The sequence below is a fragment of the Corythoichthys intestinalis genome, chromosome 15 (assembly GCF_030265065.1).
Source record: "Corythoichthys intestinalis isolate RoL2023-P3 chromosome 15, ASM3026506v1, whole genome shotgun sequence".
In the NCBI taxonomy this organism is placed as follows: Eukaryota; Metazoa; Chordata; class Actinopteri; order Syngnathiformes; family Syngnathidae; genus Corythoichthys; species Corythoichthys intestinalis.
In genome coordinates, this window is record NC_080409.1 from 14,548,638 (window position 1) to 14,570,909 (window position 22,272).

Below are 22,272 nucleotides of genomic sequence, written 5' to 3' on the forward strand. Positions count from 1 at the left end.
GTAGGTGATAAAAAAGATCATTGCATTGTTTTAACTTGTATAATTTTCTAGTGCTTTTTTTGGGTTTTATTTATACTAAAATATTCAGGTATATAATAGTAGTACAGTAGTCACCTCATCACAATACAGTACTGTACAGTACACAGTGCATTCTAGTATAGAACAAACAGTAACCTTTTTGATCCCCTCAGTTGATGATCAAGAGGAGCGTTTTGCAACTGCAATAAAACATTCAGAATGCTGTTAAGTTTATGTTCAAAGGGTTCAACATTGTTTCTGCAAAGCCACACACACAAAGTTCAGCTTTTGACTGACTGGCTGATTGCTGATTTACGTAAGGAGGCGTTTCCTACTTCTACGAGGAGAATGTCTTGCCGCTGTGGGATTCTTTCCCCTCAGTAAACTTCTCACCACAGAGGCCGACCCAAGATCAATTTACACCAACACACTACTTCAGCTTCAGCTGAACTGGAAAAAATTGCAACCTATTTGTGCTTCGCTTGGTCGTGATGGTGAAAAATATGGACTTGGAGGAGGGCAAGAAGCATTACTGCATCCGTGGCAAGCATGTAGTCATTATTTGTATTACCGTAGTTGTCTGCTCTTTGGCAGTGGGTCTTGGGGTGGGTCTCTCGAGGCCTGAGGCGACCTCAACGGCCACAGAGTCTCCACCAGCACCTACGGCAGACCCGACACAGACTCCTGAACCTAGCAGAGGGCCCTGCAAACCTTCTACTGACAGTAGCGGTGATTGGAAGAACTTCCGTCTGCCCGACTATGTCAAACCGATCCATTACGACTTGCTGCTGGAACCAGACCTCATGGATGATACTTACAAGGGCACAGTGGAGATTCAATTAGAAGTCAGCAAGCCGACACGTCATCTATGGCTCCATATCAGAGAGACTTTTGTCACTGAAAAGCCCAGATTGAAGTTGCTGGGCAGGCAGGGTGTGCAGAAGCATGTGTCAATTGAGAGTTGCTTTGAATATGAGCCGCAGGAATATGTGGTGGTGGAGGCTGCAGAGGAGCTACGTAAAACTGGTCCTGGGGAAGTGTATGTGCTCAGTTTGGATTTTCAAGGGTGGCTGAATGGATCCCTGGTGGGATTTTATAGAGTTATTTACACTGAAGCTGGAGTCACCAAGTAAGTCTGATATTTTATGTACGAAGCTAAATTTCTGGAGAAATTGTGTGAGATGTAGGTCACTTCCTTGTTAACTTATTGCCTGCCATTGACGGCACTAGACATCCACGTCCAGTTACACTGGGAGGGGGCAAATAATCTCTTAAAAATGCCTGCCATAACATCTGATATACTCAGGACTAATGACTTTCAGTTGTAGCCCTAGCACAGCAGCTTTCTTGCAGCACACTGAGGCAATCCCTTCTCTTTAAATCAAAGCAACTGTTCTTCTGTAATGGGATCAAACATCAGATGGAGCCTTCCTGGGAAATAAAGTCCTCTGAGTGCTGGTTGAAAACAGCTAATCAGCGCTAGCGTAGTGTCCCCCTCGGTGTACCTAACAGTGAATATCCATCCTAGCATTTGGCGGCATACAGCATCATAGAGTCCTATTTCCCTAATCCACATAGTTTTTGATTAGGTCTGACAAAGCGTATCGCAAACTTTGTCAATTTCTTTCAGTGCCATTGACGGAGGTAGACGATCACTCTTTTTTATTTGAGAAGCATGAATGAACTGAGCTACACTTTAATTTGTTCTATCAGAAAGATTGCCGCGACTGATCATGAACCAACAGATGCCAGGAAATCCTTTCCCTGCTTTGATGAACCAAACAAAAAGGCCACCTATAAAATCACCATCATTCATGATGATAATTATGAAGCTCTGTCCAACATGCCACTTGAGGTATGTATCGTAGTTGCAACGATCTCTCCAAAGAATATCCTACATTGCTAAACATACTGTGGGAGAATAGAGAAGGGTAGAGTAGAAGAAATAGCATAATTTACACGCTAAACTGAAATGGGTGAACACTGTGAATACTAACACAGAGGTATTCATCTTCTGCTTCGTTTTGTGGGGCAAGGGGATGTACCCAGCTTTAGAGACTTAGTGACATGTGCATTAACCTTATTACTTGTTTCCATTGTTTGTTCAGAGTGCCCCTGAACTTCTGTCTGGCAATAAAAAGAGGACCGCTTTCCAAAAGTCCGTTCCAATGAGTACTTATTTAGTATGTTTTGCCGTGCACCAGTTCAAGCATGTGGAGAGAAAATCTGCCAGAGGAATTCCTGTGAGTTTTCCGTCACCGCTTTACAGTAAAAGACTGTTGCACCGATACCATCTTTTGGCTCCCGATACCGATTTCACTACCCAGCTGTGTAGTGTCGGCAGATGCTGAAACGTTTTTTTTTTTTTTTAAAACATACTATTTTTTCTCCCCAGTATAAGTACTAAATTACTGCATATTTACTTGAATGTAAAAACATAATTGCTATCATGTCTTGGTCAGACACTACTTAACAAACTTTGTGAAAATAAATGAATGAACTCTTCGAAAACATGACAAAGCAACATTAGGTAGCTTTTCAACAAAAAATGAAACATTTCCATAATATTTGTGATAGTATGATGACTGACAACTAGTGGAACGACAGCTCTTTTATATCTTGAGGGGGTCTTATCACCTTCACCGACACTAATTGACTTTGAGAAGGGTGGCAGGAACCCTACCACAAAAAAACAAAACAAAAAAACAAAATACAAATGTACTGATTGCTTTACGGTATACATCAGTTCCCCCTACCCCCATTCATTATAAAGACGGAAGTCGATGCGAACGCTTTCGCGCGAATTCTGCAAAGATGGCAGAGCGACAAAAGGGATAAAAAGTTTTGTCTGAGGAGGAAAAAAAAGCCGGTTATGGCAGCGAGCCCCCCTCCACCTTGTCGCTTAGTGTGGCGTCAGCGCTGACGAGATCGGGTGGGATGGTGTGGGGGGTAGCCACACTTAGCCACACTGTTGCTAAATGTCATAAGGCATTGTTTAGCCAGAACTGGGTTGATTACCTTATTACTATTCATCATTCCCACAGTCGCTGGAAACAGAAATTTTAATAGTTTAATAATTTAATCCATCTGCAGGCGACCGGGAGATTGATTTTTGATTAATTGATTGAGGATTTTTACGACACTTTGCGGGTGTGTTGGTCCTCATGGGAAATGCAGCACTGGTCCTCATTGGAAACGCAGTCTTCCTTAAGGCAAAACACTACCACATTTGTCCACAGACATCGCTAAAATAGACCAAAACTGAAAAATTACCAAGTGTTTCTTTAAATGCTCTCAAAGGCCAAAATGGTTAGAAAAAATAAATAAAAATAATATTGGCTCAATTTGATATCAAGCCTGATACTTTTATTAAGTTCAGTCAGTGCCATTCTAACACATTAGCACGTTAGCTTAGACTGTGTGCTAATCACTTATGCTAGTAGAGGACAAATGTTTGCTAGCCTACGTTTGCCAGATTTTCCTCCTTCTAACAAATCTAACATTTTTATAGATGCTTATATCCTTGTCAGTGTTCATAAAACTTCAAATCATGACTGGAATTACCATTTAATGCGTACCTTTATCCACCATGAAAGTATCAAGCCTGATAGTCTACTCATATTAATTCCAGTCAGTGCCATTTTACCACATTAGTACGATAGCTTAGCTCATCACTTAAACTTGCAGAGGACACAAGTTTGCTAGCCTTTGTTTTGGCAGTTTTCCCTCCTAACAAAGTAAACATCTTCATATATGCCAATGTCATTGCTCACAAAACTTAAAAGTCCTGACTGGTATTATCATTTAACATGACCATTTATCCATCCTTTAAATTCCTGCATAGACCAGGGGTGGGCAAGCTATTCCACGAGGGCCGCAGTGGATACGGGTTTTCTTTGCGACCCATCAAGAGGACAACTTTTCACCAATCTGGTGTTTTACAAGTGCAATCAGATGATTGCAGTCAGGTGCTTTTTGTTTCCCCGGACCTCTCATTGGTTAAACTGCCTGTGCTGGTTCAGTTGTAACAAAAACCAGCACCCACTGTGGCCCTTGAGAACCGGTTTGCCCAACCCTGGTATAGACCCATACATCAAAAATATGGCAGTGAAACAAAGACATTCGACAGCAGCTACCAGATTAAAAACTGCTGCCTTCACATGCTCTGGGAAAGATAAACTTCACCACTCGCTGATTGTTAATTACGAGGACTTCCTTTTTATGTGCTTTTGTTGTTGTAGCAAAAACAACATAATGGTCTTGTTGCATTGGCAAAACTGTTTTAGAGCTATTCAGTCATCTCCTACAACAAGAGGAGAATGTAATGTAAAAAGTACTTTTTTGTATGTAACTGAACATTTGAGAAAACACTTGCCTAAAAAAATAAGATTTGTATAAATATGTACCCTATATTATGTCTGGCGTCAAAACGATGATAAATCGTCTTATAAAGTGTATACCTACAGTAGTTTCTTATCATTCACAACTCCTCTATTTTGAAAAATACAAGGTCGTCTCATCTCGGAAACTTGGGTATCATCATAAAATCCCAGCTCTCCAGTACAAAATGCGACCTGAGGTTCACATGCCATTTTTGACTCAACAAGTGGTATTTACTATAATTGCGACAACACATGAAGGCAGCATTAAAAAACACTTTGGAGGCGTGCGTAGCTGACGGCCATGTTGGGAAGGTCGACTGGCAGTTCGAAACTAAGGGGCCGTTTACATGGTGATGCTGCGACACCAAGACGCAACAATTGTGTTGCGGAATGGCCTCGCCTTTAAATAGTGACGCCGAACAGAAGACGAAGACGCAAACTTTTGATTTCAGCCTCCAAAGTGGAATGATATAAATGGAAAGCTCTCGCTCTGATTACGCCAGCACTCGCACACTGCTACTAAACATTCAAAACAGCAAACATTAATTTAATGGCTTTGATTTAAAGTTTTTTTAATATTTGTACTTTAAATATATTTAATGTTCACATTTTTGTGCCTTTTGTAGCAAAAGAAAAAACCCTGTGGACGCCATTGCTTGGAGTAGGCGGGTATGTTGTCTTCGGGCTGAGGAGGTTGTTGTTAAGGAAGCGCATCATTGGCTTTCGCCTTGTAAAACTGCACTGCCCCCAAGGGCCTGGCATGAATACTACATTGTTTTCACGCGGAATTGCGACATCGTTCGAATGGAGACGGAATCAAGATGGAGCCATATAAATGCAAACATAAGATTTGACGTATTCTCGGCACGTCACCATGTAAATGGCTCCTAAATCTCGAAGAGTAGATATTACGCAGCATTGGCGCGTTATTAGCCGATACCAATGCTTGCATTTTTATGTCATATCTGGGCACCTTCTTAAGCGAGTATCGGTACCGGTGCAACACTAGTTTCTACATTTATTTCCACTTAAATATCTACTGATTTTACTACAAAGACACTCTATAATGCCATTTATTTTTACTTTCCAGTTGAGAATTTACACGCAACCAAGTCAGTTACCAACCGCCGAATATGCAGCAGACACAACTAAAGTCATTTTTGACTACTTTGAGGAATACTTCAATATGAACTACTCCATCTCAAAACTGGGTAACAATTTTTTTTACTACTTTATTACTTCATCATCATATTTGGTTACTACTCACTGCCTTAGAAAAATATCTGGCTTTCAATGATAAAGATGTGACAATATATTGATATGGTGATATAACTCGATACTTTGTATCTCAATAGGTTATTGATTTGCTCCCGCCATGAATCAATGTATAATTTTAAAAAGGAATCCTATCAGAATTCTCCACTGGACCAACATTCTCCACTAGAATACTGTAGTGTTTATGTTAACTCATTGGCTGCAACTGATTCATTCATCAATTCATTTTGACTGGGCCTCCCAGTCAAAATGAATTGGACGTTTTGCACCATCAATGGCACAGATATAGAAAAAAAAAAAAAAAATCCGGCTCCGAGGATTGATAAATACTGACTTATGCTACATAGCGGCCAAGTTTCAACTTGATTGCTTCACGGATGACAGGGTAGTAGAACTTCAAAATTAGTGTCCACAAGAAGAAGAAAAACAACAATGACCAGAGTGGCAAGCTTCTTGGGCATCTTGTAACTGAAATTACATTTCATTCCTCTGTGTTAGTTACATATGCAATGACAATAACAACTGTTCTAATAGCAGTTCTACTCGTATTTTTTAATATCTATATATTTTTTTGTATGCAATAATTACAGGCAGTTTCAATTTGTTTTTTTTCTAGATAAAATAGCTATCCCTGACTTTGGCACTGGTGCAATGGAAAACTGGGGACTCATCACCTACAGGGAGACCAACTTACTGTACGATAGCAACCAATCATCCTCATATAATAAGCAGAGAGTTGCAAGTGTTATTGCCCATGAGCTGGTACACCAGGTAATGGTTTTTAATCAATTTTTAAAAAAAATATTTGTTTATTTATTGGTAAAATTGATATCTTTTATTACATATACAAAGAAATGTTCTATGTACATTACATGGTATGTACTATCTATGTGGTTCATGGCCATTGATTGCCAGTTGGACTGAGAGGGGTTGGCAGTCAATCCAATTGAAAATCTGTTGTGGAAGGTAAAGAAAATGGTCCGTGACAAACCTCTAATCTGCAAAGGTAATTTGGCAACAACATGGGTTTGATGTATTTAGCTGTCGATGGAAGTTAATGAGATACGATGCATATCCTCTGTATTTTGGACAATGCAAGGCAAATTTATTTGTATAGCACAATACAACACAAGATCATTCAAAGTGCTTACTTCATTCATTTCGGTCCTCAATTTACAATGCCATTGTCACGAGGATGAGCAGGTTTGTAAAAGACAATTGCCCTACAAGCGCTTTGTCAGCAGATCTATGAGTATGTATTTCCTAGATAACAGTTACGCTAAGATTGGGAGTACTGTAGTAAACTTTTATGAACTCTTCAAAGATACGGGAGAAAGCATCAGTGAGTCAATTAAAAAAAAAAAAAAACACACACAAATGCTCGTACTTGACGACATAACGCCTTAAAGACAATAAACAATAAATCTTCACCCGGTAAATTACAATGTTGTAAGATAATCAGAAGGTTGATGACAATCTAATTTTAGTTGTCAGATTTTTGCTAACGCCCCTGATTACATATCTAAACGTATTCAGACAGTGACAATGTATTTATGCTTTGAAGAAGAAAGTCCATTGTATATGTTCAGAGTCTTAACTCATTAAAAGTTAAAAGTAACATACTTTGTGACAAGAAAACTGTAGACTGATCAAACTCCGTTGGGAAATAAGCTAATTTAAGACTTGACACCAATACATGCTAGTCCAATGGCATCATATCATAATCAATGGCAGCCGATGTGTTAATTTACTAAAAAAAAAATAATAATAATAATAAATAAATAAAAAACGTTCAAGCCGAATGAACAGTAGGCTGTTGTTGTCTTTCCTTAGTTTGAGAGTGGTAAGTTGTAATCAAGGTTGTAGGTTTGGTCTCAAAATTGGTTGGGATGATATAACAGCATAACCTACATGTACACTTTTTTTAGGTACGGGACATTAATAAGACCATAATGAGTCTGTGAACAGGGCTCAGGGCTACGTTTCTCACGAAAATGTACCTAATTAATTGATAGGCTAAATGATCAAGGCACATACTAACTTTCATATGTATTGGTTCAGGTGATACACCATTCGATTCAAACCTTTGTTTTCGAAACTACTAAAGAAACATTTTGAAAACTTCCAGAATAAATGTCTGGATTTAATTTGAAGATTTAAATTACATTATTCAAACATAACCTAAATTATTTTAACATACGCAATAAATACAAACTTGTTATTAATCTCCTAACTATCCAGGAATGCAAAAAAAAAATGCTACTAGATGCTTCTCAATTATTTTCTGTTACGCCCTCCCCAGGAAGACTTAAACGCCCCCCCAACTTTCTGCCACCACTATGAATTGTATCATTTGTCTATAAGAATATTATTATAAGTACACCTCTGGATAACATTGTGTCCTTTTTAATATTAGATAAAACAAGTAATATAGATCAACTTACAATAAAGTATTGTAATAAAGTAATGTTGTGTTTGTAAAAGAAAAGACTTAAAGCGCATCAATTTGCCTGAATTAAAAAAAAAAAAGTCACATCCAAACTGTAAAATTACACTCAAACAAACATTTTTTTGGCCATTTGATACTGAAAAATAAAATTTAATAAAATCACTAAATAATAAATTCAAATTGATTAGCAACATTTACTCATGAGGACAATATGACGAACAATTTATAGAACAAAGCGACCGTGTCGATGGACAGAGGGACAATTTTTATTTTTGCTGCAGCCAGTATCAGCTCCTTTGTTATGGTGTGGGGTTATTTTGCACTGAACAACTTGGTATGCCACCTTATATGAATCTAACAGTGCTTGCGGGTTTACTGATGTAACACAGACAAAGCGGGACGATTGTTGGTAATCTTAAGCACGTTTTCGCAGAAAACAAAAATGAAGCAGCTTAATGTGATTAGGGTCTAATGCAGACATGTCCAAAGTCCGGCCCAGGTGCCAAATGCGGCCCGTGGTCAAATTTCATCTGGCCCCCCAGCCTCTGTCATAAAATCAATAACATCCGGCCCGCACACAGACTTAATAAATTGTTCAGCAGTACTGCATTTACCCACTAAAAGGCAGCAGCACTCTCAGCAACATATCCCATGTGACCCTTTACTTCCAATTTTCTAAAATGGCGAAAAATCAGCAAAAAAAGAAAGTTGACTGCGACGGCCGACGGTTCAAGGATAGGTGGAAATTGGACTATTTCTTCTCTAAAATATGCAACAACTGTGTCTGCCTCATTTGCAAAGAGACAGTCGCTGTTTTTAAAGAGTTCAATCTGAGGCGATATTACCAAACAAGACTCGCTGACATGTACGACAAGATTATAGGGAAGATATGCAGCGAGAAATTGAAGCAACTTGAAGCTAGTTTAATTTCGCAGCAGCAGTATTTCTCAAGAGCCTGAGAGTCGAAAGAGAACGCCACAAAGGCTAGTTGCGAGATTGCGAAATGTGATACACAGAATGGCTTGCTAAAATTTGCTTAAATATATTGTTCTACGCGAAAAACGTCAACCAATGTCGGCCCCCCATATTTTTACCACACCAAATAAGGCCCCCTTTGCAAAAAGTTTGGACACCCCTGGTCTAATGTCTTTAAGTGACATCTTAATTCATTAGACTTCCTGCTGTCCGCTGGAAACATTTTTAGACACAGTAAAAAGACTGGTCTTTCTTCGCCTCCCACTGTATTAAAAGTCAAAACCAAACACTACATACGCGTCGTCATATTTCTTCATCTTAGCTCTTCATATGGGCAGTGCTCTTTTCTGTGTGCTCTTGTTTGGTTCAAAAATACTGCGCACACTCTGGAAATTCACACAGTTTAATGTTATGCTATCTCTCATGTAGGTCGGACTTTCAGTTTTCTAAATTAATGTAATGTTCCCCACCTCCACTGCATTGACGTCTTTTTACATTACTTACAGTGGCTGCTGCTTGCCAAAAAAAAGATTCCCTCCTCTTCAAAGGGGAGCGGAGGAGGCGGCATGTTGTCGACATGTTGTATATCTGTCCGGGCTGTGAGTGCATGTGTGTTTGTGTGTGTGTGTGTGTGTGTGTGGGGGGGGGTCATCAGCAAATCAAACGTGCATTTGAGGGAAAAAAATGACTGGCACATTCAGCAAGTGAAAATATGTAAATGTAAGTCTGAACATAATGAACATAATTCACTTAATATTGGTAGGGTCAATTCTATCCATACAACATAGGGGAAGGTAAATATAAATTACCTATATAACTGAAGTCATTATTTAATGCAAATAAGGTTTTGCAGGTTAATAAATTCACGTAGTTTAATGCTATGCATGAATGTAAGTCTGAACATAATGGACATACTGTAATTTACTTTATAATGGTTGGGTCAATTCTATCCTTACAACATATGGGAAGGTAATCTAAATTACCTATATAACTGAAGTCATTATCTAATGCAAATAAGGTCGCTTAAAAGTTGGTGGGGACAATTTGAGCGTCCTGTAAAGTTGATAATGTTATGTCCCTACTGTCCCTATGCAAACCTATGCCCCTGGCTTTAATACACAAAAGTAATGTGTGGTCAAAGTAAAAACAGCTAATTTTTAAAGCAACTCTGGTTCATCTATGACCGTCAATGGCAGCGAATGTGCTAATGACAAATTTCTTTTTGCAGTGGTTTGGGAATATTGTGACTATGGATTGGTGGGACGATCTCTGGCTTAATGAAGGCTTTGCCAGCTTCTTTGAGTACATCGGTGTGGAGAAAGCAGAGCCCACCTGGGGAATGGTAGATTTTACACAAGAAAAACAGGCCACTTTTAGGTCATCACTATACTAAAACTTGTCCCCATTTGGTATGCAGCGAGACATCATGATCATCAGTGATGTGCTTCCTGTCATGGTGGACGACGCTCTCCTATCGTCCCATCCGATTATTGTTAATGTGTCGACTCCCGCGGAAATCACATCAGTGTTCGATTCTATATCATACAGCAAGGTTTGACTATATCACTGGAAATTAATTTAACCCTTTTATGCACGAAGTATGACTTGCCTTGCTTTTATAAAGAAAAAAAATAAAAAATCTAAATATTAGCAATATTTATTTTGTATTATTAATCATTATTATGTTTTTGACTTATCTTAATAATCTTGAATACATATATAAATTAATACTATATTAGAAAAAAAACAATAATTAATTAATAAGTAAATAAAACAAATTAATAAGACAGAAATCCACTTTGATTACAGCCCCAATACTTTTTTTCCATACTGTTTAATTCATTGCCTACCACTGACGACGATAGATGTCCAATTCACTTAAACTGCGAAGACTAACTATGAATGCTCATGTTACAGACCTCCGTGAAGTTGGCCCCCCATCAGACGCAAATTTGAACAAAAATTATGTTATTTGTTTGTGCTAGGTTTGTGCTGAAAAAAAAAATTGTTTGTGCTGCTATCGTTTTTGAGATTCTAACAATTATTTTATAGGTCAATCTGAGGTCAACCAGTCCCCTATTTTGATTAAAAATGGGTCAATAGTTTGTGCTGGTTTGTGCTGTAAAAAGTTTTTTTTGTGCTGCTATTGTTTCTGAGGTATTGAGATATTGATTTCGAGTGATGACGTCACACAGCGACTCATTTATTACAAAATGGACCCAAAATGGTGCCATTCGTTTATGCTACGTTTGTGCTAGTTTGTGCTGCTATCGTTTTTGAGATATTGAGATATTAAATTCGTCACTCGCAGCTTTTCTGTATCCAACTCCCGTGGCTGACGGAGCGACAACTAGCGCAAACCTAGCACAAACAAATGGCACCCCTTCGGGTCCATTTTGCAGTAAATGAGGGGCTTGAGATATTAATTTTGTGTGATGACGTGACTTGCAGTCCACTCAAGTCACGCTTTGAATATCTAAAAAATAATAGCAACACAAACGAAGCATAAACAACTGACACCATTTTTAGCCATTTTTTATCATAATGGGGGGGCTGTTTGACCTCAAATTTAACTATAAAAGAATTGTAAATATCTTTAAAACGATAGCAGCACAAACGAAACCTTTTACAGCACAAACGTAGCACAAACGATTGACATCATTTTTATAAAAAATTGCGTTTGATGGGGGGCCAGCTTCACGGAGGGATGTTTCAGTGCTATTGCCGGTGCTAGACGTCCAATAGCGCTGTCAATGGCAGCCAATGAGTTCAGTGAATAAATTTTAAAAATAAAGAAATACATCATAATTTGTGCTTGAAAGGGTTAAGTGTCAACTTTTGAATCGCTGTCCACTATAATGACCAATGTCTCTGAGCGGGTTAAAGTAAAACCGATTTTTCAACCTTTTTTTTTTGTCCAGGGCGCTTCCATCCTCAGGATGCTGGAGGACTGGATGGGTAAAGATCTGTTTAGAGATGGCTGTCGGGTAGGTAGCAAAAGTTCAGAGACTGCATGCTTTACATACTATAATTCCAACTGTCTTTGAGTATGGGTCACTCAATACTTTATTCTCCTTTTTTTTTCAGAAATATTTAAAAGACTATTACTTCAAGAACGCTAAAACCAGCAACTTCTGGGATTCTCTAGCCGATGTATGTTTGATCTACCATATGTCTGTGGCTTGAATTAAATGACTGCAAATGCATTGTCCACTGGATAGGCTAGCGGGTTTCCAGTTGGAGAGGTAATGGAGACTTGGACAAAGCAGATGGGTTATCCAGTGGTGGACTTGACTTTCACAAATACAGAGGCAAAATTGAAGCAAAGTCGTTTCCTCCTGGATCCCAATGCTGACGCCAACCAACCTCCTTCACCCCTTGGGTAGGACATACAAAGAGTTTCTTGAATTTTTTTACTATACCTGCCCAACCTTTTGATGCCTGAATATGCATTAAACAAAAATGCATTTAAAAAGAATTGGGGGAATACTGAAATAGCGGCATTAAAATAATAATGATAACAACAACAACAACAACAAAAGAAAACTAAAGAAAATTTAATTGAAATATACAAAAAAAAAAAAAAATCCTAAATTTAATGATTTTTGAAAATTAAGAAGAAATACAAGAAAATACAGAAAATATACAAAAAAATATAAAAATAAATAAATACATAAAAATAAATAATATATACAATAATACATAAATAATAATCACTAAAAAACAAAACATTTAAAATATTAAATAACATTTTTCCTTTTAAATAAAAGGAGATCTTTATTAACAAATTTCTCCTTTTTTATTTTTATTGATTAAAAAATAAGTATATATGTATATACTGTATATATTTTTTAATTCTTCTGTATGTTTTTTTTTATTATCATTTTATCTTATCCTTTTATTAATGTTTTATTTTAAAAATATAGGAATTGAAAAATACGACTAAAAATTGAAAATCCTAAATTCAAAATAAATAAATGAATAAAAAGAGAAAAAAAAAAATATTTATACATGTATGAAGAAATAGTATTTGGAAGAATTACTGTTGCCTTAGTTCAGCTTGCATTTTTGCCCATTTTCTTACCACAGTTACAAATGGACCATCCCAATCAAGTGGCATTCTGTGAAGAGCAATAAGAACATGTCAGACTTGTTCAACATGTCTAGCGCAGGTAAGATACTTTTCTTGGTTCATCATCATATCCATGTGATTGCACTTTATGCTCTGCCGGGAGTGTAACTCAATTGAAGGGTCCATGCGTTCTGTAAACAGCCTCAAATTCACAACTAAAAGCAATAAGTCTCCCATTAACTCAAGTAATTTTGGTCGATGAAAAAAAGCTGCAGAACCTGGACAAAACCTAAAACAGTATAAGCAGAACTTGCACATACAAACGGCCTATCCAAAACCCATCCAGTTTTTTTTTTTTTTTTTTTACCGATCATCCAATGTCATGAGAGTATCTGGGATCAATGTGTTTAACTTGACATTTTTTTCAGAGCACATCCTAAAGAACTACTCACCTTCAGAAGACGGTTTGCTGAAGATCAACAATGATCATATAGGATTCTATCGAGTTAACCATGATGACCAGATGTGGAACACCATTAGCGAACAGCTTCAAGACACTCACTTGGTACATTGACATAATTTGACATAACATTGTGTAATTTTACATACTTTACATAACATGTACACTATTTATGTTGCAATAATGTAGCTTTACTTTTGTCCGTTTGTTTCTCAAACAGGAGTTTGATGCCGCTGATCGCGCAAGCTACATTGATGATGTCTTTGCTCTAGCGAGGTAAAGGATCAATCAAAGTTAAACTATTCGAACACAACGTTCATGACCGATACAGTATGTAATTTCAAAATCTTTAATTTGATCTCAGGGCAGACAAGATAGATTATGGCAATGCCTTCAACCTTACAATGTATCTAAATAACGAGACTTATTACATTGTGTGGGACCGTGTAGCCTCCTCTATTGCCTATGTTCGGGACATGCTATCAGGAAATGATGCTCTCTATCCAAAGTTTCAGGTGAGTCAACAAAATCAGTTTTTTTGCATTTAATATAATTGTAAACATTGTTAATATTTACAGTTAGTGCTTTGTGATATGACAATATACACACCGCCAAAACGACATAAAACTCTCTATCGACCTTTTAAAAATGTATTGTCATTATCAACATAAATAGACCTGTTCCTGCAATGCACATTTTGGCCAGCACATGGAGCCCAATATTTGAGATAAAATAGTAGTACAGTATTCCCTCGTTTTTCGCGGTTAATGGGGACCACCCACCCCCTGTAAAAAATTGAAAATAATCGAAGTGGAGGCGCAGCTTATTTACATTAAAAAAAAAAAACATGTATTCATGTATTGTTTAGATTTTTCATTGGAAAGAGATACATTAAGATGTATTTACCTTTTCACCCCAAAGTATAGTTAAAAAAAGACTTATATGTATGTAGTAATAAATTTTTTAAAGCACTGCAAATGTAAAATTATGATATAAATTAAATATATACAGTATATGCTGTATATACACAGTATATATAAGAAAACAATGATTTGTACATGTATACATGCATATATCTTAACATTTTAAAATACTCTATTTATTTATTCATTTTTAATTAAAAAAAAAAAAAAAAAAAAACTGCGATGGATTGAGGGTGCTAAGGTTTGAAGCGTGAAGTAGCGAGGGATCACTGTACAACAAATTTGTCTCAAGATGTCCATATCTTACTCCCCCTGCCAACTATATGTGAGTAATGCATGCAAGACAATTTAAAATAGCAACACATGATCCACAGAGAACACAGACACAATTTGCTCCAATAGTAATATTAATTAATTTACTATTAATGATATCACTATAGCCTATATATGAAGGTACCTCTACATACGAATTTAATTTGTTCCAGGAACTAGTTTGTAAATCAAAATCGTTGTATGTAGAGAGGGAATTCTTCGTAAGAATACATGATAATTCGATTAATTTGTGCCACAGCCCAAAAACCTACGCGAAATCCTTAATATATACTGCTGGTAAAATTACAAATAGCAATTACAATGGTATGAAAAAGTATCTGAACCTGTGATCTGACCTTTGTCAAAAATCACACAGATGAAAAAACTGCTTTAACTAAAACCACCCAAACATTTATAGGTTTTCATATTTTAATGAGGATAGTATGCAAACAATAAATGACAGAAGGGGAAAAAATAAGTAAGTGAACCATCACATTTATTATTTTGTCCCCACCCCCCTTTGGCAGTAATAACTTCCACCAGACACTTCCTGTAGCTGCAGATCAGTCTGGCACATCGATCAGGACTAATTTTGGCCCATTCTTCTTTACAAAACTGCAGTAGTTCAGTCAGATTCCTGGGATGTCTGGCATGAATTGCTGTCTTTGGGTCATGTCACAGCATCTCAATGGGGTTCAAGTCTGGACTTTGACTTGGCCTCTCCAGAACATGTATTTTGTTTTTTGAAACCCTTCTGAAGTGGATTTACTTCTGTGTTGTCGATCATTGTCTTGTTGCAGCATCCATCCTCTTTTTAGCTTCAACTGTCTGACACTGTCTGGCCTAAGGTTTTCCTGCAAAAAATCCTGATAAACTTTTGAATTCATTCTTCCATTAATGATTGCAAATTGTCCAGGCTCTGAGTGAGCAAAACAGCCCCAAATCATGACGCTGCTTCCACAATGCTTCACTGTGGAGATGAGGTGTTGATGTTAGTGACGTGTTCCATTTTTCCTCCACTCATGACGTTGTGTGTTACTCCCAAACAATTCAACTTTGGTTTCATCAGTCCACAAAATATTTTGCCGAAACCTCTGTGGAGTGTCCAAGTGCCTTTTTGCAAACATTAAACGAGCAACAATGTTGTTGTTTTTTTAGACTGCAGTGGCTTCCTCCGTGGAGTCCTCTCATGAATACCATTCTTGGCCATATTTAAACATATTGTCAGGGACGCGGGGCAGGCAGGTGGTGTGTGGACCCAAGTGCAGGGAAAAGGAAGCGAGTCAAAAAGGCGGTGCAAAAGTAATTTAATTAATGCCGACAGAAAAACAAAGTACAAACCAAAACTGATGTGATGTGAAAAAACACAGTAGCAAACAAAACTCAGGTTACTAACAAAAGGCTGGGTATCAAAAACTTACTGAGGCAGAGAAAAACGAGGGCTGTGACGTAGGAACGGGCAAGAATGGACACTGGCATAAAGACATTGACATTGACATAGACAATGACGCAACAAGGAATGAACAGAAAATGGGAGCTTATATACACACACGTAGACAAGGGGTAACGAGATAACAAGGAACAGGTGAGCACAGGAGGATAGACTAGGAGAAGGCACATCAGGTGAAATCAATGGGCAATCACAGGGACAAGTCACAGTAGGAGAAAACAAACACAAAACCTAACACATATAGTTGATGTGTGCACAGAGATATTGGACTGTGCCAGTGATTTCTCTATGTCTTTAGCAGACACGCTAGGGTTCTTTTTAGATCTCTTTAAGTATTCTCCGCTGAACTTTTGGCGTCATCTTTGGTGGACAGCCACTCGTTGGGAGAGAAGAAACAGTGCCAAACTCTCTCCATTTGTGGACAACTTTTCTGACTGTTGATTGATGAACATCCAGACTTTTAGAGATGGTTGTGTATCCTTTCCCAGCTTTGTACAAAGCAACAATCCTTGATCGCAGGTCTTTAGACAGCTCTTTTGACCGAGCCATGATGCACATCAGACAATGCTTCTCATCATGACAATTCTTACCAGGTGTGTGTTTTATAGTGGGCAGGGCAGCTTTAAACCACTCATGAGTGATTGGGCGCACACCTGACTTAAATTGTTTGGTAAAAATTGGTTTCAGTTACTCTTTAAGTCTCCTTAGGCAGAGGGTTCACTTACTTATTTTCCCCCTTCTCTCATTGTTTGCATGCTATCCTCATTATAATATGAAAACGTATAAATGTTTGGGTGGTTTTAGTTAAAGTAGACAGTTTTTACATCAGTGTGATTTTGACAAAGATCAGATCACATTTGATGGTAATTTTATGCAGAAATGTGAAAAATTCCAAAAGGTTCAGATACTTTTTCATACCACTGTACACAGACCAAAACAAATACGTAATAACAATAATTATAGTAATGTAACGAATCAGATTCTTATGTGGCAGTTAAGTTGTGCATGTTGTTCCTGAATGCACCGTGTGACTGACAAGAGAGAGAGGTGCGGTAGAGTGGGCTACGGTGGACAGTAGCCGTGTTGTGTTGCACACATCCTGAAATTAATGATTAAAAACCTGTGTTTTAATTGTGATATTAACTTATAGAGACTGGTGAATGGAGGTGAAAGGAGTCCGGCCATATTGTCAAGCCAGTTCACTCACACACACACCATGCTCATATTTTTCTATTATTAAAGTTGACGAGTCAAATTTTACGTCAGATGTTGAACGGATCGTGTGTCGATGTGATTATCTGTCGAGGTACCACTGTATTATATTGCACAGCACTATTTACAGTATATACATTTTAACTAACATCTGGAGAGACTACTACAGTATATGTTATGGCCTCAAGCAATGAAAAATTGAATTGGCACTGGGCAGGTAAATGAATTACCATGTTGAATTGTTTGTCTGTTTTAATAAAACTCTCTTTCTTCTGCAGAAACTGTTCCGTAGTCATGTAAAAAAAATTTCATCTGAACTAGGATGGGATGATGTCGGAACACAAACAAACAGGTTAGCTGAGCTTTTTTTATCACAATATTTGCACCTGGGTATATTTATTTCAATTGTTTAAAATGATAGTTTTGGGGCAAATAGTATTGTTCAAGCAAAATTCATCAAGATTTATCAAGATTAATTAATTACAAAGTCACCAATTAATTAGATTAACTTTTTTAATCGAGTCACAGCCCTAACACAAAAACACATATATATTATGTTCATATTTACAGCCGTTCTTGTATAAAATTCGGGGGAAGAACGGTGCTTTGATTCAGAAAATATGACGGCAACTGTCAAACCTCTATGTTAGAAAAAAAAAAAACCCTGCCATGCTGCTACACACGCATCTCCAAGAAGAAAACAATCTACTAACGTCAGATTTACATACACAAGTGTTAACAACAAGCCTAATAAAGTGCTTGTGTAGCGTAATCTGTTTCAACCAATATTTGTTATTTATTTATTCCACGGAGTTCCACGGAGTTCTTCCAGTGTGTGTATCTGAGTCCGACGAGACAGTCGACTCGTGTCGATGTGCGCATGCGCGAAGCAAACCAGCCTTGACTCCAGTTGTCCGTTCAATTGGCTGACAAACTGATGTCATCAGTATGGATAGTTAGCTCTGGTTCAAATGCACGTTTCTGGGGGGGGGGGGGCGGAACGAGCTTGCTGAATTAATGCAATGCAAACCGTGATGACTGTACCCTGACGTACTCTTATGTACTCTTACTTACATCTATACATACAGTGGGGCAAATAAGTATTTAGTCAACCACCAATTGCGCAAGTTCTCCTACTTGAAAAGATTAGAGAGGCCTGTAATTGTCAACTTGGGTAAACCTCAACCATGAGAGACAGAATGTGAAAAAAAAACAACAGAAAATCACATTGTTTGATTTTTAAAGAATGTGTTTCCAAATTAGAGTGGAAAATAAGTATTTGGTCACCTAAAAAACAAGCAAGATTTCTGGCTGTCAAAGAGGTCAAACTTTTTCTAACGAGGTCTAACGAGGCTCCACTCGTTACCTGTATTAATGGCATCTGTTTTAGCTCATTATCGGTATAAAAGACACCTGTCCACAACCTCAGTCAGTCACACTCCAAACTCCACTATGGCCAAGACCAAAGAGCTGTCGAAGGACACCAGAGACAAAATTGTAGACCTGCACCAGGCTGGGAAGACTGAATCTGCAATAGGTAAAACGCTTGGTGTAAAGAAATCAACTGTGGGAGCAATTATTAGAAAATGGAAGACATACAAGACCACTGATAATGTCCCTCGATCTGGGGCTCCGTGCAAGATCTCACCCCATGGTGTCAAAATGATAACAAGAACGGGACAACCGCCAGGGACTCAAATCCTGCCCTGCCAGACGTGTCCCCCTGCTGAAGAAAGTACACGTCCAGGCCCGTCTGCGGTTCGCTAGAGGGCATTTGGATGATCCAGAAGAGGACTGGGAGAATGTGTTATGGTCAGATGAAACCAAAATAGAACTTTTTGGCAGAAACACAGGTTCTCATGTTTCGAGAAGAAAGAATACTGAATTGCATCCGAAGAACTCCATACCCACTGTGAAGCATGGGGGTGGAAACATCATGCTTTGGGGCTGTTTGTCTGCAAAGGGACCAGGACGACTGATCTGTGTAAAGGAAAGAATGAATGGGGCCATGTATCAAGAGATTTTGACTGAAAATCTCCTTCCATCAGCAAGGGCATTGAAGATGAGACGTGGCTGAGTCTTTCAGCATGACTGATCCCAAACACACAGCCAGGGCAACAAAGGAGTGGCTTTGTAAGAAGCATTTCAAGGTCCTGGAGTGGCCTAGCCAGTCTCCAGATCTCAACCCTATCGAAAATCTGTGGAGGGAGTTGAAAGTCCGTGTTGCCCAACAACAGCCCCAAAACATCACTGCTGTAGAGGAGATCTGCATGGAGGAATGGGCCAAAATACCAGCAACTGTGTGTGAAAAGCTCGTGAAGAGTTACAGAAAACGTTTGGCCTCCGTTATTGCCAACAAAGGGTACATAACAAAGTATTGAGATGAACTTTTGGTATTGACCAAATACTTATTTTCCACCACGATTTGCAAATACATTCTTTAAAAATCAAACAATGTGATTTTCTGTTTTTTTTTTTCACATTCTGTCTCTCATGGTTGAGGTTTACCCATGTTGACAATTACAGGCCTCTCTAATGTTTTCAAGTGGGAGAACTTGCACAATTAGTGGTTGATTAAATACTTATTTGCCCCACTATATATATATATATATATATATATATATATATATATATATATATATATATATATATATATATATATATATATATATATATATATATATATATATATATATACCTACACACACACAATATCCTTTTATTTTTTTTGCACTATATATTAATTTGTAACATAATGAATGGCTTAAGTGATCAGTCTAATCTCACGAAGTGTGGCTTTATCTGATACTGAGTTATTGTTCTTATTGTCAGGTTACTGCGGGAGATTGTGCACAGTATTGCTTGTCAAATGGGAAATCAGGATGCATTAAATAACGCCTCAGACCTTTTTAACCAATGGATTGATGGAACTCTCAGGTTTGTTACATTATAAAAACCTAATTGAAGCTATCAAAATCAAAATCTTGATTGCCAATGATTCAAAAACAAGAAATGAAAACATGATTTACTTTATTTCCAGAGATATACCAGTGAACCTAAGGTTGTTAGTCTATCGTTACGGCATGAAAAACGCAGGCAATGAGGCAAAGTGGACAATCATGTTTGAGAGGTACAAAAATACCGGCTTGGCACAGGAAAAGGACAAGTTGCTATACGGACTGGCGTCTGTTCAGGATATAAAACTTCTTTGGAGGTACTTCCCTTCTTTTTGCTGTGAATTGAAATGAGTTTATCACTAATACCGGTGTGAATGGCAGAAACTCAAATTGATAGACATGTAAATTACAACAAAAGCAGAATTGAGGTACTAATCACTTGATTAATGTGAACGAGTCACCTCTTGATGCCTGTATTAACATTTAACAAATATACATAGAATATAAAATTGAAGTAATACATACTGTAAGTACATATAAATTGTAGGTATGTACCGGAAACAAAATTGTTGGCCAAAACCGAAAATTGAATATTGGAAACACAGCCGAACAATACACATGGATTGCTGAATTTTGAATTCAATATTGAATTTTCAGTTTTTGTTGTTGTTTTGTTGTTTTCATTTGATTCATTTTCTATTTAGTATATATACAGTATGTGTTGCATCATAATCCATACATCACACTACTTCCACCCCATGTGGCACCCATAAAATAAATAATCAGGCTCAGAGGATCATTGCGCATCTATACCATAGAATATACCTACCAAATTTCATTCTGATCTGTCAACGAATAACTGAAAAGTAGCCATTTTTTGTTTGTTGTCCTCCACAAGAAGAAGAACAAAGTGAGTGACCTGATCTAAAAAGTATTTTTTCAACAGACTCCTCGAAGCCTCTAAAGATGAGAGTGTGGTGAGGAGCCAGGATCTGTTTACTCTGGTTAGATACGTGTCCTATAACCCGATGGGTCAGAGCATGGCCTGGGACTGGACTACACTCAACTGGGAATACCTGGTTAAAAGGTTAGTACTACAGCATTGGCATATATCAAAATCCATCCAATTTTTGGACCGCTTGCTCATTGGGGTTGTTGATGAATTTAAGTGGCCGTTTACGTGCCAACGTTAATGGGGGAAAAACCTTTGCCAAGTGTCCATGTTGTTTAGATGAAAATGGCATTTTAGGGGCTGAAACTGCAAAAATCTGAAAACTGCTTCCATCATGGAAATGCTGATGATGCTCCACCCTATGGTGGCTGTCTAAACAGTTGAGCGTGCAGTGGTAAATCTTCAATGGATAATGATCAAAAACAGCAAAACAGCAACAGTTCAAACTACCACTGCAATACGACATTGTCGTAGCTCGTAAAGATTAAAGGTGTTATCTGGATAAAACATTAAACGACTGTCCTTTGCAACAGATGAAGTGTTATTTAAACAGTGAAAAAAAGGTGAAGTGAGGCTAAGTTCCAATGCTGTGGCTTGAAAACAGCATACTACACCTTGAAGACCATAAGCTTATTTGCAGTGTCATCCCTTCCGATTGAAATGCCATGATCATGTGACGTTATCAAAACCTCCCGTGCCCGCTGTTATCTTCCTTTATTGTTTTGCTGAATTTATTTTCTTCTACAGATACACAATCAATGACAGGAGCCTTGGTCGCCTTTTGAAAAGCCTCTCCGTTAATTACAACACAGAGCAACAACTGTGGAAGGTCAGGAAGTCACTCTTCCAAATTTTTGATCAGTGTCACTTGTAGTGAAGAAATGCAGGCAACAGT

At 37.8% G+C, this 22,272-nt stretch overlaps 1 protein-coding gene across 1 annotated transcript in view; it reads left to right on the forward strand.

Moving 5' to 3' along the window:
• enpep (glutamyl aminopeptidase) overlaps positions 1 to 22,272 on the forward strand; it is a 25,386-nt gene continuing 3,114 nt past the window's right edge. Inside the window, exons 1-19 of the mRNA XM_057858598.1 lie at positions 1 to 1,147; positions 1,732 to 1,873; positions 2,127 to 2,261; positions 5,491 to 5,611; positions 6,292 to 6,446; positions 10,328 to 10,441; positions 10,517 to 10,651; positions 12,021 to 12,086; positions 12,187 to 12,252; positions 12,321 to 12,481; positions 13,189 to 13,271; positions 13,600 to 13,736; positions 13,852 to 13,907; positions 13,996 to 14,146; positions 17,807 to 17,880; positions 20,361 to 20,465; positions 20,569 to 20,742; positions 21,372 to 21,512; positions 22,125 to 22,206. Coding sequence (XP_057714581.1) covers positions 510 to 1,147; positions 1,732 to 1,873; positions 2,127 to 2,261; positions 5,491 to 5,611; positions 6,292 to 6,446; positions 10,328 to 10,441; positions 10,517 to 10,651; positions 12,021 to 12,086; positions 12,187 to 12,252; positions 12,321 to 12,481; positions 13,189 to 13,271; positions 13,600 to 13,736; positions 13,852 to 13,907; positions 13,996 to 14,146; positions 17,807 to 17,880; positions 20,361 to 20,465; positions 20,569 to 20,742; positions 21,372 to 21,512; positions 22,125 to 22,206 — 2,736 coding nt within the window. The 5' untranslated portion in view covers positions 1 to 509. The remainder of the gene's footprint in view (positions 1,148 to 1,731; positions 1,874 to 2,126; positions 2,262 to 5,490; positions 5,612 to 6,291; positions 6,447 to 10,327; positions 10,442 to 10,516; positions 10,652 to 12,020; positions 12,087 to 12,186; positions 12,253 to 12,320; positions 12,482 to 13,188; positions 13,272 to 13,599; positions 13,737 to 13,851; positions 13,908 to 13,995; positions 14,147 to 17,806; positions 17,881 to 20,360; positions 20,466 to 20,568; positions 20,743 to 21,371; positions 21,513 to 22,124; positions 22,207 to 22,272) is intronic.